The sequence below is a fragment of the Mobula hypostoma genome, chromosome 6 (genome assembly GCF_963921235.1).
Source record: "Mobula hypostoma chromosome 6, sMobHyp1.1, whole genome shotgun sequence".
NCBI classification, from domain to species: Eukaryota; Metazoa; Chordata; class Chondrichthyes; order Myliobatiformes; family Myliobatidae; genus Mobula; species Mobula hypostoma.
In genome coordinates, this window is record NC_086102.1 from 183,827,048 (window position 1) to 183,841,345 (window position 14,298).

The window sequence follows — 14,298 nt, forward strand, 5'->3', positions numbered from 1 at the left end:
CTGTTTATAGGAAATGCCCCAGAGTTACACTTCAGTTTTCAGAAGCTCTTCCCTTCCCTTTTGGCGACAGTTTTCCTGCTTAGAAGTCTGTCAGAGATCAAGAACTGAGAAAATGCAGGCACAGACGTGCCATTCCCTAGCATAACGTTTTCATAGGCGCGGCAGGCTGAGTGACCAATCCCTTTTCCTAAGGAAATCGAAGACTGCAAGGACACGAAACATTAAATTCTGCCCGCTTTTTATTCCTCTAATCTTCTAGTATTTCTTCTGTAGGACCCATGTTGTTTCACATAGCTAAGCAATCTCGTACGTACAAAGTAGTGGTCCGAGCACCCCTGCATGACAAATTTAACATTAGCTTGGCTTCATGCTGTAAACCTTATAATCTAAAATCGGTAAATGGTTTTCACAGACCCAATGAGTTGTCGAACCGGGTTGTCCCTCCAAACAGTATGAATCACTCACAAATCGCCTTTCTCATTTTAAACTGATTCACAAATTAAAGGTTGTTTCTTTCATTAATGTTTGTAATTGAAATACACTCAAATTGTAATTTCAGTCTTGAGAATATTTTAAATATTCTTAAGAAGTGCAATAAGGAATCAATAAGGAAGTAAACCCAGCAGAACTGAACTGAAATAAAAATTAACTGTCCTTTTAGAGTTCCTTTCAGGAATAGTATTAAACATATTAATTCTTAACCATTCTTTATTAATTACGAGTTGCTGATGAAAATAGCCTTATATTTTAAGTTTCAGACAAACATGACAGAGATAAGAACATAATTGCAAGACATGAAAGGCTGACATCATTTACCAATCTGATCATTTTTAGTGCGCAGAAATACAAGACATAGGAGTAGGAGTAAGCGTAAGCTAGAGTCTTCCTGTGAAAGAAAACTTTGGAAAGTTGGAGCACAAAGAGGAAAAGAGTTGATGTTTCCAATCCTGATGAAGGATCTCAGCCCAAAACTTTGATGATTACTCTTTTCCATAGATGCTGCCTGGCCTTCTGGGTTCCTTCAGCATTTTGTGTGCATTGTTCAGAAAGTTGGGTTCCATTCGAGTTTGGAGGACTAGTTCAGGAATAATGTTAATGACCAGTGTTTGCAAAAATCTTGGGCTATGCAATTTTTTTGCCTGTAACAACAACATGTGAGCACTGAATAACTTTTTCAATAAAGACAGTATAAGTAAGTCAGTTCTAAAATCTGCTGGCAAATCAACACAAATTCCACTTTGTCAACACCGTCCGCATCCGAAACTGGAGAAGTAAATGTGATTGTGTACGAACGTGAAATATACTCAACGTACCAACGAAGTAGAGGATGACAAGTTTTTGTGCGCAGTTTAAATTCCTTTGTGTGCTAGTAGCAGAAGGTGAGTGTGCACATACACACACCCACCTTAGAGTGAACGTTGTTCAGGAGAGTTGGAAAAGTCATATCTGAAAGTTATTAATACATAGATGAGAACTTCAGGTATTGCTGTAGGTGGGTATTGTCAGATGATATGATCAAGTCAAGTCTAGTCAAGTCACTTTCTATTGTCATTTCGACCATAACTGCTGGTACAATACACAGTAAAAATGAGATGTTTTTCAGGACAACGGTGCTACATGAAACAGTATAAAAACTACACTGAACGACGTAAAACAACACAAAAACTACACTAGACTACAGACCTACCCAGGACTGCATAAAGTGCACAAAATAGTGCAGGCATTACAATAAATAATAAACAAGACAATAGGCACAGTAGAGGGCAGTAGGCTGGTGTCAGTCCAGGCTCTGGGTATTGAGGAGTCTGATGGTTTGGAGGAAGAAACTGTCACATAGTCTGGTCGTGAGAGCTCGAATGCTTCGGTGCCTTTTGCCAGATGGCAGGAGGGAAAAGAGTTTATATGAGGGGTGTGTGGGGTCCCTCATAATGCTGTTTGCTTTATGGATGCAGCATGTGGTGTAAATGTCTGTAATGGCGGGAAGAGAGACCCCAATGATCTCAGCTGACCTCACTATCCGCTGCAGGGTCTTGCGATCCGAGACGGTACAATTTCCGAACCAGGCAGTGATGCAGCTGCTCAGGATACTCTCGATATATCCTCTGTAGAATGTGGTGAGGATGGCAGGTGGGAGATGGACTTTTTTCAGCCTTCACAGAAAGTAGAGACACTGCTGGGCTTCCTTTGCTATGGAGCTGGTGCTGAGGGAACAGGTGAGATTCTCTGCCAGGTGGACACCAAGAAAATTGGTGCTCTTAACGATCTCTACTGAGGAATCGTCGATGTTCAGCGGAGAGTGGTCGCTCTGTGTCCTCCTGAAGTCAACAACCATCTCTTTTGTTTTGTTCACATTCAGAGACAGGTTGCTGGCTCTGCACCAGTCCGTTAGCCCCTGCACCTCCTCTCTGTATGCTGACTCGCCGTTCTTGCTGATGAGACCCACCACGGTCGTGTCGTCGACGAAGTTGATGATGTGGATCGAGCTGTGTATTGCAGCACAGTCGTGGGTCAGCAGAGTGAACAGCAGTGGACTGAGCACACAGCCCTGGGGGGCCCCGTGCTCAGTGTGATCGTGTTGGAGATGCTGCTCCCGATCCGGACTGAGTGAGGTCTCCCAATCAGGAAGACTAGGATCCAGTTGCAGAGGGAGGTGTTCAGGCCCAGTAGGCTCGGCCTTCTGATCAGTTTCTGAGGAATGATTGTGTTGAATGCTGAAGTGAAGTCTATGAACAGCATTCAAACGTACGTGTCTTTTTTGTCCAGGTGGGTTAGGGCCAGGTGGAGGGTGATGGCAATGGCGTCGTCTGTTAAACGGTTGGGACTGTACACGAACTGCAGGAGTCCAGTGAGGGGGGCAGCAGGGTCTTGATGTGCCACATGATGAGCCTCTCGAAACACTTCATGATGATGGATGTGAGTGCAACGGGACAGTATGATGAAGGCAGAAGTAGGCAATACTTGCAACAGAAGGTTCAGAAACTATTTGGATGGTTATGAATAGTCTGGTATGAAGCCCTCTGTTGGTCATGGTTGTCCATGGGTGTTGCATCCCAGCTGTCTACATGATACACAAGCCAGGGCATGTATGGAAGGGACAGCAAGCTGTTGACCATGTGGCAGGCTCCACCCCCGACGATCCAAAGAAACAGCACCAGAGACATTGCAGGAGTTGCCAATCATCACTGAACTCAACATAGGGTTGTCTTAGGGACTCCAGCTCCAGATTTTTCCTCAGGGTTTACTCCCGAAGCCTTGCCCATGATGTGTTGGTTGATGGGTTCTGATTAGTCAGGGTGCGAAAGGTTTGGGGGAGAAGGCACGAGAATGGGGCTGAGAAGGAAATAGATCAGCCATGATGGTATGTCTTATGGTCTTATTTGACTCTACTGCCACCCATGGAATGCATTCCACACACCCACCATTCTCTGTGTGAAAGAAACAAACTCTGACATCCCCCCTATACTTTCCTCTGATCACCTTAAAATTATGCCTTCTCATTCTTGCCATTGCCACCTTGGGGAAAGGTTGCTGGTGTTCACTCTATCTATATCCCTTATCATCTTATACACCTCCGTCAAGTCACCTCTCAGACTCTTTCACTCCAAAGAGGAAAGCCCTATATTCTTAAAACATGCTCTCCAATCCAGGCAGTATCCTGTTAAATCTCTTCTGCACCCTCTCTAAAGCTTCCACGTCTTCCATATAATGAGGTTACTGGAGCTGAACACAATATTCCAAGTTTGGTCTAAGCAGAGTTTTGTAGAACTGCACATTACCTCACGGCTTGTGAACTCAGACTTCCTACTAATGAAGACCAAGACACCACATTCCTTTCTGAACCACCCTATCAACTTGCACAACAACTTTGAGGGATCTATGGTCATGGACCTCAAGATTCCTGCTAAGAATCCTGCCATTATATTTGTACTTTGCCTACAAGTTCAATCTCGAATATTTCTGGGTGTATTTTACAGATTTTGGGCTGCTGATCATGAAAATAGTCATGAAATTTCCCTACCTCACACCATTTTCTTAAATTTGCCTATATTTATTATATTAATTCATAATTCAGGTCAGAATAATTAATTCTTAGATTAAGGAAGATATTTTTGTGGGTTCCACAAATTAGACAGGTCATCAATAACAGGCAATTTGAAGAACTTCTAGTGGGACCAGAGAAAACCACATGGAAGGTATTCAAGGATGTTGTTGAAAATTTTCTTGGCAACTACAGAGCACCAAATTACATGCATCTGGTTGACAACATGCTTCAAGCATACAAAACCATGAAGTGCAATGTCACTGAAGATTCATTTTCTGCATTCTCATTTAGACTTCTTCCCTGATGCTGTCAGTGACAAGCATGGTGAAAGGTTTCACCAGGACATTGTGATCATAGAGAAATAGTATCAGGGCAACTGGAATCCATCAAAGCTGGATGATTATTGCTGGACACTTAGACATCGAGTACAAAAATCTTCAACAAAACATTTTAGCTTAGTCAAACTATTGCAAACTGTCAGCACCACTGTGCAATTAAACACATTATATTCATTAAAATTAATTTCATGTTTCTCCAAATTCATACGTAATACAAGTAGTATGAAATTATATTTTTGTTCAGCTTCCAGTGGTCTATTGCAATCACAAAAGGTTTCTGAAGAAGCAACACGTACAAAAAACATTTGCTATCCAGTGTAACATATGCTGTTTACCTGTGCAGAAATAATTTCCCAGCTTGAAATACATATAATGAAGAACATATAAACTGTTTCTTGATAATATTCTGCTGTTTTATTTTTCATATAATCTCAATACAGTTATGCTGATGCTGCACTTGAAAATTCTAGTGATCATGTATGAATTTTCCATTGTGTTAACAACAATGTCTAGACTTCTTTTGAACCATAATATGTATCTTTATCATGATAACTTTGAAATGTAATTTAATTTGTAAGTGTAAACATGTTAATATCAGATTTTTTTTTGTTATTTATTATTTTTAAATTGTTGAGCAAGCTGTTGAAAATATTAGTCTAGTCTTGTGGTGTTAATACCCTTCAATCTCTTACATTCAATTTTTTTTTCCAAAATATAAAGTAAGGCAATTACCTGAAAGGAGCACATTACAGATTGCTACTGAAGGAAAACAACGATATTTACAACTTCAGCTCACTTCAAGTCCCAAGCATAATGAGCCAGCTTAAATACGGCATTCATGTTCCACCAGAAACCTTCACACCCAATTTGAAGATTTTTGCCTACCTAGTTGGGAAAGATGATTGGTAGACTAGAAGCAAAGACAAATTGTTTTTTTAAAAATAAGGTTCCCAGCACTGAACTGCCTTGAATACATATTGATAAACCCAAACCCAAGACTTACAGTATTTGTATTCAAGAATTAGAATCTTCTGCTCATTCTAAATCAGGCATCAAATTTGACCCCTGGAATCAGGATTGCCCAGCAATCCTGGCAAAAAGAAAACAAATTAAAGCATCCACTTTAAAAGTACATCAGCTTTTGCTTGTAAAACTCTATAAAATATCTCACCATGTCTATTCACTGTAATATCTAGCAAAAATCTTAATTAAATCATAGTGTATACAGCTAAGAACGAACATCAAAACATTCACGTTTACCAAAGATTTATAAATACAATAGCTGCTTCCTTGCAATCACTTTGCACATCATATAATTCTTTTCATCTTATATAAAACGTACCTTCATATTTTTTATTTGTACAAACATCTTAAATCAAGAAAAAACACCTGATACATAGCTTGCATTTAGTTCAAATGACGATTGAGATCTTCTTGACTAATAACTGAGAAATGATGGTAGCGGTCTCGAGAGGCAAAATCAGCATTTTCCTCAGTTAATTGGGTTGTTGCCATGCCAACTCCTGTAAATGAGGGTGTCACAATAATCTGTTTTTCATACGACGAACCTTTCCTGAAACCAGAAAAGTTATTAATATTTTCAGTATTAGTGATTATATCATCACACTCATCATCATCATCATGTGCCATGTCATATGACATGGGTGATCATGGTCTTTCAATGTCCATGATTGTTCTTGGCAGATTTTTCTACAGAAGTGGTTTGCCATTGCCTTCTTCTCAGCAGTGTCTTTACAAGATGGCTGACCCCAGCCATATAAATACTCTTCAGAGATTGTCTGCCTGGCATCAGTGGTCGCATAACCAGCTGCTCATATGACCTGGTCCCCAGGTTTCAAGTGATCCATGATTGGGGGGGGCAAAGCAGGTGCTAAACCTTGTCCAAGGATGACCTGCAGGCTAGCGGAGGGAAGGAGCACCTTACACCTTCCAACCATCTTTAGTGTTTATAAAAAGAAACCTCACTGTTCTCCCTCTCCCAGTTTAGAGTGCCCCCCTGCTTCAAATTATCCACCATTGTCCCTGTACCAAAACAGACCAAGGTAACATGCCTAAATGACTGGCGTCCTGTCGTACTCACCTCAATACTAAGCAAATGCTTTGAGAGGCTGGTTGAGGATTACATCTGCAGCTTGCTACTACCCAAACTGGACCCCCTACAATTCACCTACCAACACAACCAATCAACAGATAACGCAATAGCCACTGCTCCACATACCATCCTTACAAATCTGAAGAAGAAGGATGCTTATGTGAGAATGCTGTTCTTGGACTACAGTTCAGCTTTCAACACCATAGTTCCATCCAGGCTCAACAAGAAGCCCAGAGACCTTGGCCTTGATTTTGCCTTGTGCAGCTGGATCCTGGACTTCCTGTCAGATCGCCGGCAGGTTGTAAGAGTGGGCTCCCTCACCTCCACCCCTGTGACTCTCAATACTGGAGCCCCTCAGGGCTGTGTACTAAGTCCCCTCCTTTACTCCCTGTATACCCATGACTGTGTTGCCACCCACAGCTCTAATCTACTAATTAAATTTGCCAATGACACTACATTGAATGGCCTTACCTCAAACAATAGAGGTGGCTTACAGGAAATAAGTCAACAACCTCTCCCTCGATATCGCAAAAACAAAGGAGCTGGTTGTAGATTACAGGAGGAATGGAGACAGGCTAACCCCTATTGACATCAATGGATCTGGGGTTGAGAAGGTAAACAGCTTTAAGTTCCTCAGCATGCACATCACCGAAGATCTCACGTGGTCCATACACACCAGCTGTGTGGTGAAAAAGGCCTCTTTCACCTCAGACGGTTGAGGAAGTTTGGTATGAGCCGCCAAGTCCTAAGAACTTACTACAGGGACACAATTGAGAAAAATCACTGCCTGGTCTGGGAACTGTACCTCCCTTAATCGCAGGACTCTGCTGAGAGTGGTGCGGACAGCCCAGCGCATCTGTAGTTATGAACTTCCCATGATTCAGGATATTTACAAGGACAGGTGTGTAAAAAGGGCCTGTAAAATCATTGGAGACCAGTGTCACCCCAACCACAATCTATTCCAGCTGCTACCATCTGGAAAACGGTACCGCAGCATAAAAGCCAGGACCAACAGGCTCTGGGACAGCTTCTTCCACCAGGCCATCAGACTGATTAACTCACTCTGACGAGTGTACTCTATATTACATCGACTGTTCTATTTATTATAAATTATTATAAATTACTATGATTGCACATTGCACATTTAGACAGAGACGTAACGTAAAGATTTTTACTACTCATGTATGTGAAGAATGTAAGAAATAAAGTCAATTCAATATACAAGGTAAGGAACAGTTTTACTGCTTCATACTTTGCAGGATGTTGGTTTAGCTGGCAAGGTCAGCATTCATTGCTCTGGAGGTCTAGGAGGTCAAGTACTTTCTTGAAGTGTTCTAATCTTCCTGAGAGACTTTTTTCCACAATATTGATGGGCAGAGAACTTCAGGATTTATACCCAGTAACGATAAAGGAAAAGCAATATATTTCCAAGACAGAATGGTTTGCAACTTGTAAAGAAATCGAAAGGTGATGGTATCCCCATGTGCCTGGCACCCTTCTTTCTGCTGGAAGAGGATGTGGATTTGGGAGTTTTATACAAAGAGCCTGCACAAGTAACTGCTGTACAATTTACAGAGGGCATATAAACTGCAGCCGCAGTGTTTGGTGTGGTGGATATAGTACTGGTTAACTATCTTTCCTAACTTGTAATCTGCAGATGGTAGAAAGACTTTGAGGTATCAAGAGGCAAGTCATTTGCTACAGGATTACCAGCTTCTGACTAGATCTCATGCAATGTTGTGCAAATATCTTTGTCACATATATATAGCTAGCGTGCAGAGTACTGTATTTGTCGACATGGAGTAGAGAGCAAGTTTGTAAATCTGGCAGGAGCAAAGGATATTGGGAATGGCAAAGGTGGAGCACCACGGGAGGGTTGTGCGATGGGAGGCAGAGAAGGAGTTGCAGGGGCGCGGTGATGGAGTGGCTGCAGACACACCCAGCCCTGAGACACCGAGCAAGATCATTTGATTCCAAACAATTGGTTTATTGATCATTACAGAATGTCTCTCTAGCCCTTCCCCTTTTCTCTACCATGATTCCCCTCTCCCTGCCGCCTTCCCACTCTCAGTCTACAATACAGACCCATATCAGAATCAGGTTTATCATCACTCATATATGTCATAAAAAAAATTTATTTGCAGCAGCAGTATAGTGCAATGCATAAAAGTACTACAAAGCTGTGCAAAAGTCTGAGACACCTTAGCCATACATATGTGCCTAAGACTTTTGCCCAGCACTGTACTGGAGGCCAATATAGATGATTGATCTATCTTCAAGAGAAGTTGTCAGTTATGGGGACCAGACATGGAAGTGGAACCCAAATCAGGTCAGCCTTGGCTTTAATGAATGGTAAAAGGAACACGGCGGCTACTTTTGTTCTTATTTCTTATATTTTGAGAACTTACAGGGGCAGTCCTGTGTGACTTAGGTTTCCTAGTATATATGAGAAGTTGGTAGATGTGCACAATAAGCCTCACCGTAGACTTTGGTGCACATAGACTATATTACGGGGTGGTGGGACGGAGGTACATCTCTACCAAGGGAGGTGCAAGGCACTTCTTCCAACCACTAGCCTGCAGGTCTTCCTTGGGCAAGGTGTAGCACTTGCTTAGCCCCCTGATCAGGGTCATTCAAAGCCATGGGGGCATGTGGTGGGTCGTCAAATTAGCAGCTGGTGCATATCACAAGTCCTGGTTATGCGACCACTAATGCCAGGCAGACGATCTCTGAAGAGTATTGATAATGGCTGGGGTCACCCGTCTTGTAAAGACACTGCCAAAAAGAAAGCAATGGCAAATGACTTCTGTAGAAAAACTTGCCAAGAACAATCATGGTCAAAGGTCATAATCGCCCACATCATACAACATGGCACATAACGAACAAGCATCGACTTTGGCAGAAGTAAGATGGGACCCGAGCATATGTGTAGCAACGTGTGGCTGTGTAGCACAATGGTGGATCTTTCAATCTGGGATTATTCTGAGGGGCATAACTGGAGTCTGACAAAACTTGAGGCCTGAACAGGGCATATGACTCACTGGTAGAATAGTTTGCAGGAAAAAGGTACCATTTACTAGAATTTACTAACTGCCAAGTCTTCTTTTGACCAGGAAAACACTTAACTTCAAAACTCACTTCTACCAAATCTGGATTCTTGGGCGCATTCTTTCTCCTGAAGCTAGCTAGGGCCTTTCCCACTAAAACTCCATAATTCTGCAACCACAAAAGGCAGTATCCATGGAAAACTGTACAGACGGCATTTTGGGCCAAGACCTCTCAGCAGGACTGGAGAGAAAAGATTACTGTGAATTATAGTAAATAATATTAGGAATCTAATAGGAGAGGACAAAAGGCCATGGAAGAAAGAAAAGGGGGGAGAACCAGAGGGAGGCAAAGGGCAGGCAAGAGGTAAAGTGAGAGAGAGAAATGGGGATGGGGAATGATGATAGGGGAGAGGCATTACCAGAAGTTTGAGAAGTCGATGTTCATGCCACCAGGTTGGAGGCTACCCAGACGGAATATAAAGTGTTGTTCCTCCAACCTGAGAGTGGCCTCATTGTGATAGTAGAGGTGGCCATGGATTGACATATCAGAATGGGAATGGGAAGGGGAACTAAAATGGGTGGCCACTGAGAGATCCCACTTGTTCTGGCAGATGGAGCTTAGGTGCTCGGTGAAGTGGTCTTTCAATCTATGTCAGGTCTCACTGATATTCTGTCTCGTAGCCTCCAACCTGATGACATGAACATCGATTTCTCGAACTTCCAGTAATGCCCCCCAACCCCCCATCACCATTTTCCATCCCTTTTTCCTTCTCACCTTAACTCCTTGCTTGCCCATCGCCTCCCTCTGGTGCTCCTCCCTCTTTTATTTCTTCTATGGCCTTCTGTATTCTGCTATCAGGTACCCCCTTCTCCAGCCCTGTATCCCTTCCAACAATCAATTTCCCAGCTCTTTACTACATCCCTCCCCCTTCCAGTTTCATCTATCACCTTGTCTTTCTCCCTCCCCTTCCCCCCCCCACCTTTTAAATCTTCTCCTTGTCTTTTTTTCTCCAGTCCTGCCGAAGGGTCTCAGCCTGAAACGTCGACTGAACTCTTTTCTATAAATGCTGCCTGGCCTTCTGAGTTCCTCCCGCATTTTGTGTGGGTTGCTGGGATTTCCCAGTGTCCCCAGATTTTCTCTTGCTTGAAATTTCACAACATCTGCCGGTGATATTAAACCTGGTTTTGATTCAGTTCCCTACATGCTTTATAAAACATTTAGCTTCCCAGCTGTCAAAAAAGTTAAGGAATTCAAACATTTGTGTACGTGAAGGAAATTTGAAACGGCTGGCCTGTTGGATTTGAATCAGTGAGTGGACTAGACCATATTTGATTTTGGATGGGAGCAGAGTTTGGAGTCAGTGGATTTGCCCACCTCACTTGGAGTCCTGTGGGCAGTTTTGGTCTCCTTATTTAAGAAAGGATGTGCTGACGTTGGAGAGGGTACAGAGAAGATTCACTAGAATGATTCCGGGATTGAGAGGGTTAACATATAAGGAACGTTTGTCCACTCTTGGACTGTATTCCTTGGAGTTTAGAAGAATGAGGGGAGACCTCATAGAAACATTTCGAATGTTGAAAGGCATGGACAGAGTGGATGTGGCAAAGTTGTTTCCCATGATGGGGGAGTCTAGTACGAGAGGGCATGACTTAAGGATTGAAGGGCGCCCATTCAGAACAGAAATGCAAAGAATTTTTTTTAGTCAGAGGGTGGTGAATCTATGGAATTTGTTGCCACGGGCGGCAGTGGAGGCCAAGTCATTGGGCGTATTTAAGGCAGAGATTGATAGGTATCTGAGTAGCCAGGGTATCAAAGGTTGTGGTGAGAAGGCAGGGGAGTGGGACTAAATAGGAGAATGGAGCAGCTCATGATAAAATGGCGGAGCAGACTTGATGGGCCGAATGGCCGACTTCTGCTCCTTTGTCTTATGGTCTTATGGTTTTATGGACAGGAGCAGTGAACCTTTTTGAGAGCATGTGCCCATTTCAACAATAATCTAAAAAAAATTGTCTCACGTGTCATTGTAATTTTGATTAGAGATTATCATTGATTAATAAATTAGTTACAATAATTATGAACAATTTTAAGGAAACAGGACGAATTTTGTTGCATATTTACATGTGTTCATGGTTTCACTGTTGAAATTAATCAAACATTTTAGAAATCATGTTCAAAAATTATTAATATTAATCTTTAAAAGAGACAATTGAAAAATAACATAACTTCTAAATCGTATTGCTATTGTAACCGATTACTATCCAAACACGGATGTGTACACCAGGTCTTGAGGATTGCAAAAGCTATCATATAACGTCAGGGGTTCTTGCAAACATTTAGCTGCGCCAAGCCATTATTATTATGGGTGGGCTTTACAGAATTGAGGAATGGCAACTAAACTTTCCTGCATCCCATACAAGCATCTGGTTATGTGGAATCGGAATCGGAGTTCAGAATTTGTTAGTGCTAAGGGTTTTGTAAGTACCAGAAACGATTTCTTGAGGAAGGACAGAAAGATGTTTAAGAATGTCAATTAGAGAGGGTGTGTTGCAGGAGATCACAAAAGAATAGCTCTAGACAAGGGATTCCTAAGCTGGGGTCCACGAACCCCGCAGTGAATGGTAAGGCTCATTGGCATAAAAAGGTAAGTAACCCCTGGTCTAGATGCACTTGCTTCATTTTGAACTATTTTTACATTACATTTCCACTCATCAGCAATCATTTTTGGTGCTGTCACTTCTTTAGCCATTGTCTTTAAGGTGCTTCAGCATAAAATATTTCAGCTGTGCAGTAAATTCACACAAAAAAAACCCGCAGGGATTGCCAACCCGAAGCCCACTGGCCCCTCGTTTAACGGTAGGGGTCCATTGTTAAAACGATTGGGAACCCCTGCTGCACTGCAAATGATGTTTCACCAGTTGAAGTGAATAGGCTAACTATTTACAATTTTTTTACAATACTTACCGATGTTTCCTATTATGAATGTTTATACAACGGCTTGCATTGATGTTAAAAAAAAAAGACTCAAAACCAAAACAAAGGAAGCAGGGACAGGAAGTCTGTTCCACACACTGGAGGTTGATATTCCACTAAATATCAAGGACAGATAGTGTAATCAACCATTATGAAAAATTTAAATCCTTCATCCTGATGATTGAATACAGTAAGTTTTTGCTTTGAAATTTCACCTGCCAAAAAATGCTGGGGAAGTAGTTTAACAATTAACCAAAGTCTCCAAATAGGTTCTCAAAACATAAATTCTCTGACGAGTGAATCTTAGCAAATCAAACTGTGTGTGAATTCTGTTAAACTACAGGATGATGTGCCAAAAAGACTCAAAGATAGTAAATATGCAATGAGAACACTCTGTAAGATTAACCCTACAGTAGAAATCCCTATAGGAAATCAGATTCAAGCCTAAATACTAATCAATTCAGTGCGAGTTTTAATGAACCTTAAGTATAATTTATTTCTCAGCTGATGCTTACTACAGAACCACCTAGCTCGTGGAATCTAGCTTAACTGTTACACCAAAAATATTCAGAGATATAATCACCACATTTTATCATTGTTGGATGAACTGATGATTATGAAGACAGTAAAGTTCCAGTCATTGATAGTGATTGTCGTTCGTGAACTTCTTTGATATAGTTTAAAAATTGGCAATGAATAAAATGTGGTGCTCGAATCCAAGTGTAAAATATGATTCAGCAATTCACTTTTGGGTCAATTACTACACCCTTTTTCAAAATTCAAAAAAAATTACAGACCTTGTACACTCCCGGAAGACTGTCTGAATCCATCGTAGAAAATTGAAATTGTGAGCTAGACCTGTGGAAGCAATATACAAGTAAGACGGAAAGAATAATAAACACACCAGAAATTTATTTTTTATAAATACAAAATGCTGGGAAATGATAAAGACCTAATTTAGCTCCGGAAATATCTCTCACAATTATTGGCCCAGTCGTACTTGTTGTTCACTGATGTGTTAAATCAATCATTTGAAATAACTGATGCTATGTTAGATGAAAAGTTCAAAGTAAATTTATTATCGAAGTATGTATATGTCACCGTATACAACCCTGAGATTCATTTTCCTACGGGCACACCCAGCCAATCTACAGAATAGTACTGTACTGTAACAGGATCAATGAAAGATCACCTAGAGTCCTGAAGACAATGAAGTGTGCAAATATAAATATCAATAAATAACAAGGTAAAAGAATCCTACACTAAATGTTTAGAATACAAACATCTTTTACCACTATATAATACTTGGCCTAACAATCAAAATGTAAGTTAACATCTTGGAAAAGATGGATTATTTTCCATTTCTTCCACCTCACAATGAAGGCAGACCTTGCTGAAAGAATTTATCACCAATGTACAAGAACAATCTTCAGCAGACTGAAGAAATCCTCGTTCCAATACAAAAACTTAATCCTAGCACCGGCTCGAATCAAAGGTGGCGATGAATCAGCAGATAGGAGGGAGATTCAAAATCTGGCTGAGTGGTACCACAACAACAACCTCTCACTCAATGTCAGCAAGACCAAGGAGCTGATTGTTAACTTCAGGAGAAGGAAACTAGAGGTCCATGAGCCATTCCTCATCGGAGGGGGTCAGCAACTTCAATTTCCTCGTGTCATTATTTCAGAGGGCATGTCCTGGACCCAGCATGGAAGTTCAATTATGAAGCAATCACAACAGCACCTGTATCTCCTTAGGAGTTTGCGAAGATTTGGCATGATATCCAA

General features: G+C 41.4%; 1 protein-coding gene across 3 annotated transcripts in view; it reads right to left on the reverse strand.

Moving 5' to 3' along the window:
• Positions 1–4,687: 4,687 nt before the first annotated feature.
• Positions 4,688–14,298, reverse strand: part of slc12a8 (solute carrier family 12 member 8) — a 148,818-nt gene continuing 139,207 nt past the window's right edge. For all 3 annotated transcript variants that reach the window (XM_063050152.1, XM_063050151.1, XM_063050150.1), the window contains exons 13-14: positions 13,309–13,369; positions 4,688–5,953 (exon numbers count right to left, since the gene is read on the reverse strand). In XM_063050152.1, the coding sequence (XP_062906222.1) occupies positions 5,788–5,953; positions 13,309–13,369 (227 nt within the window). In that variant the 3' untranslated portion in view covers positions 4,688–5,787. The remainder of the gene's footprint in view (positions 5,954–13,308; positions 13,370–14,298) is intronic.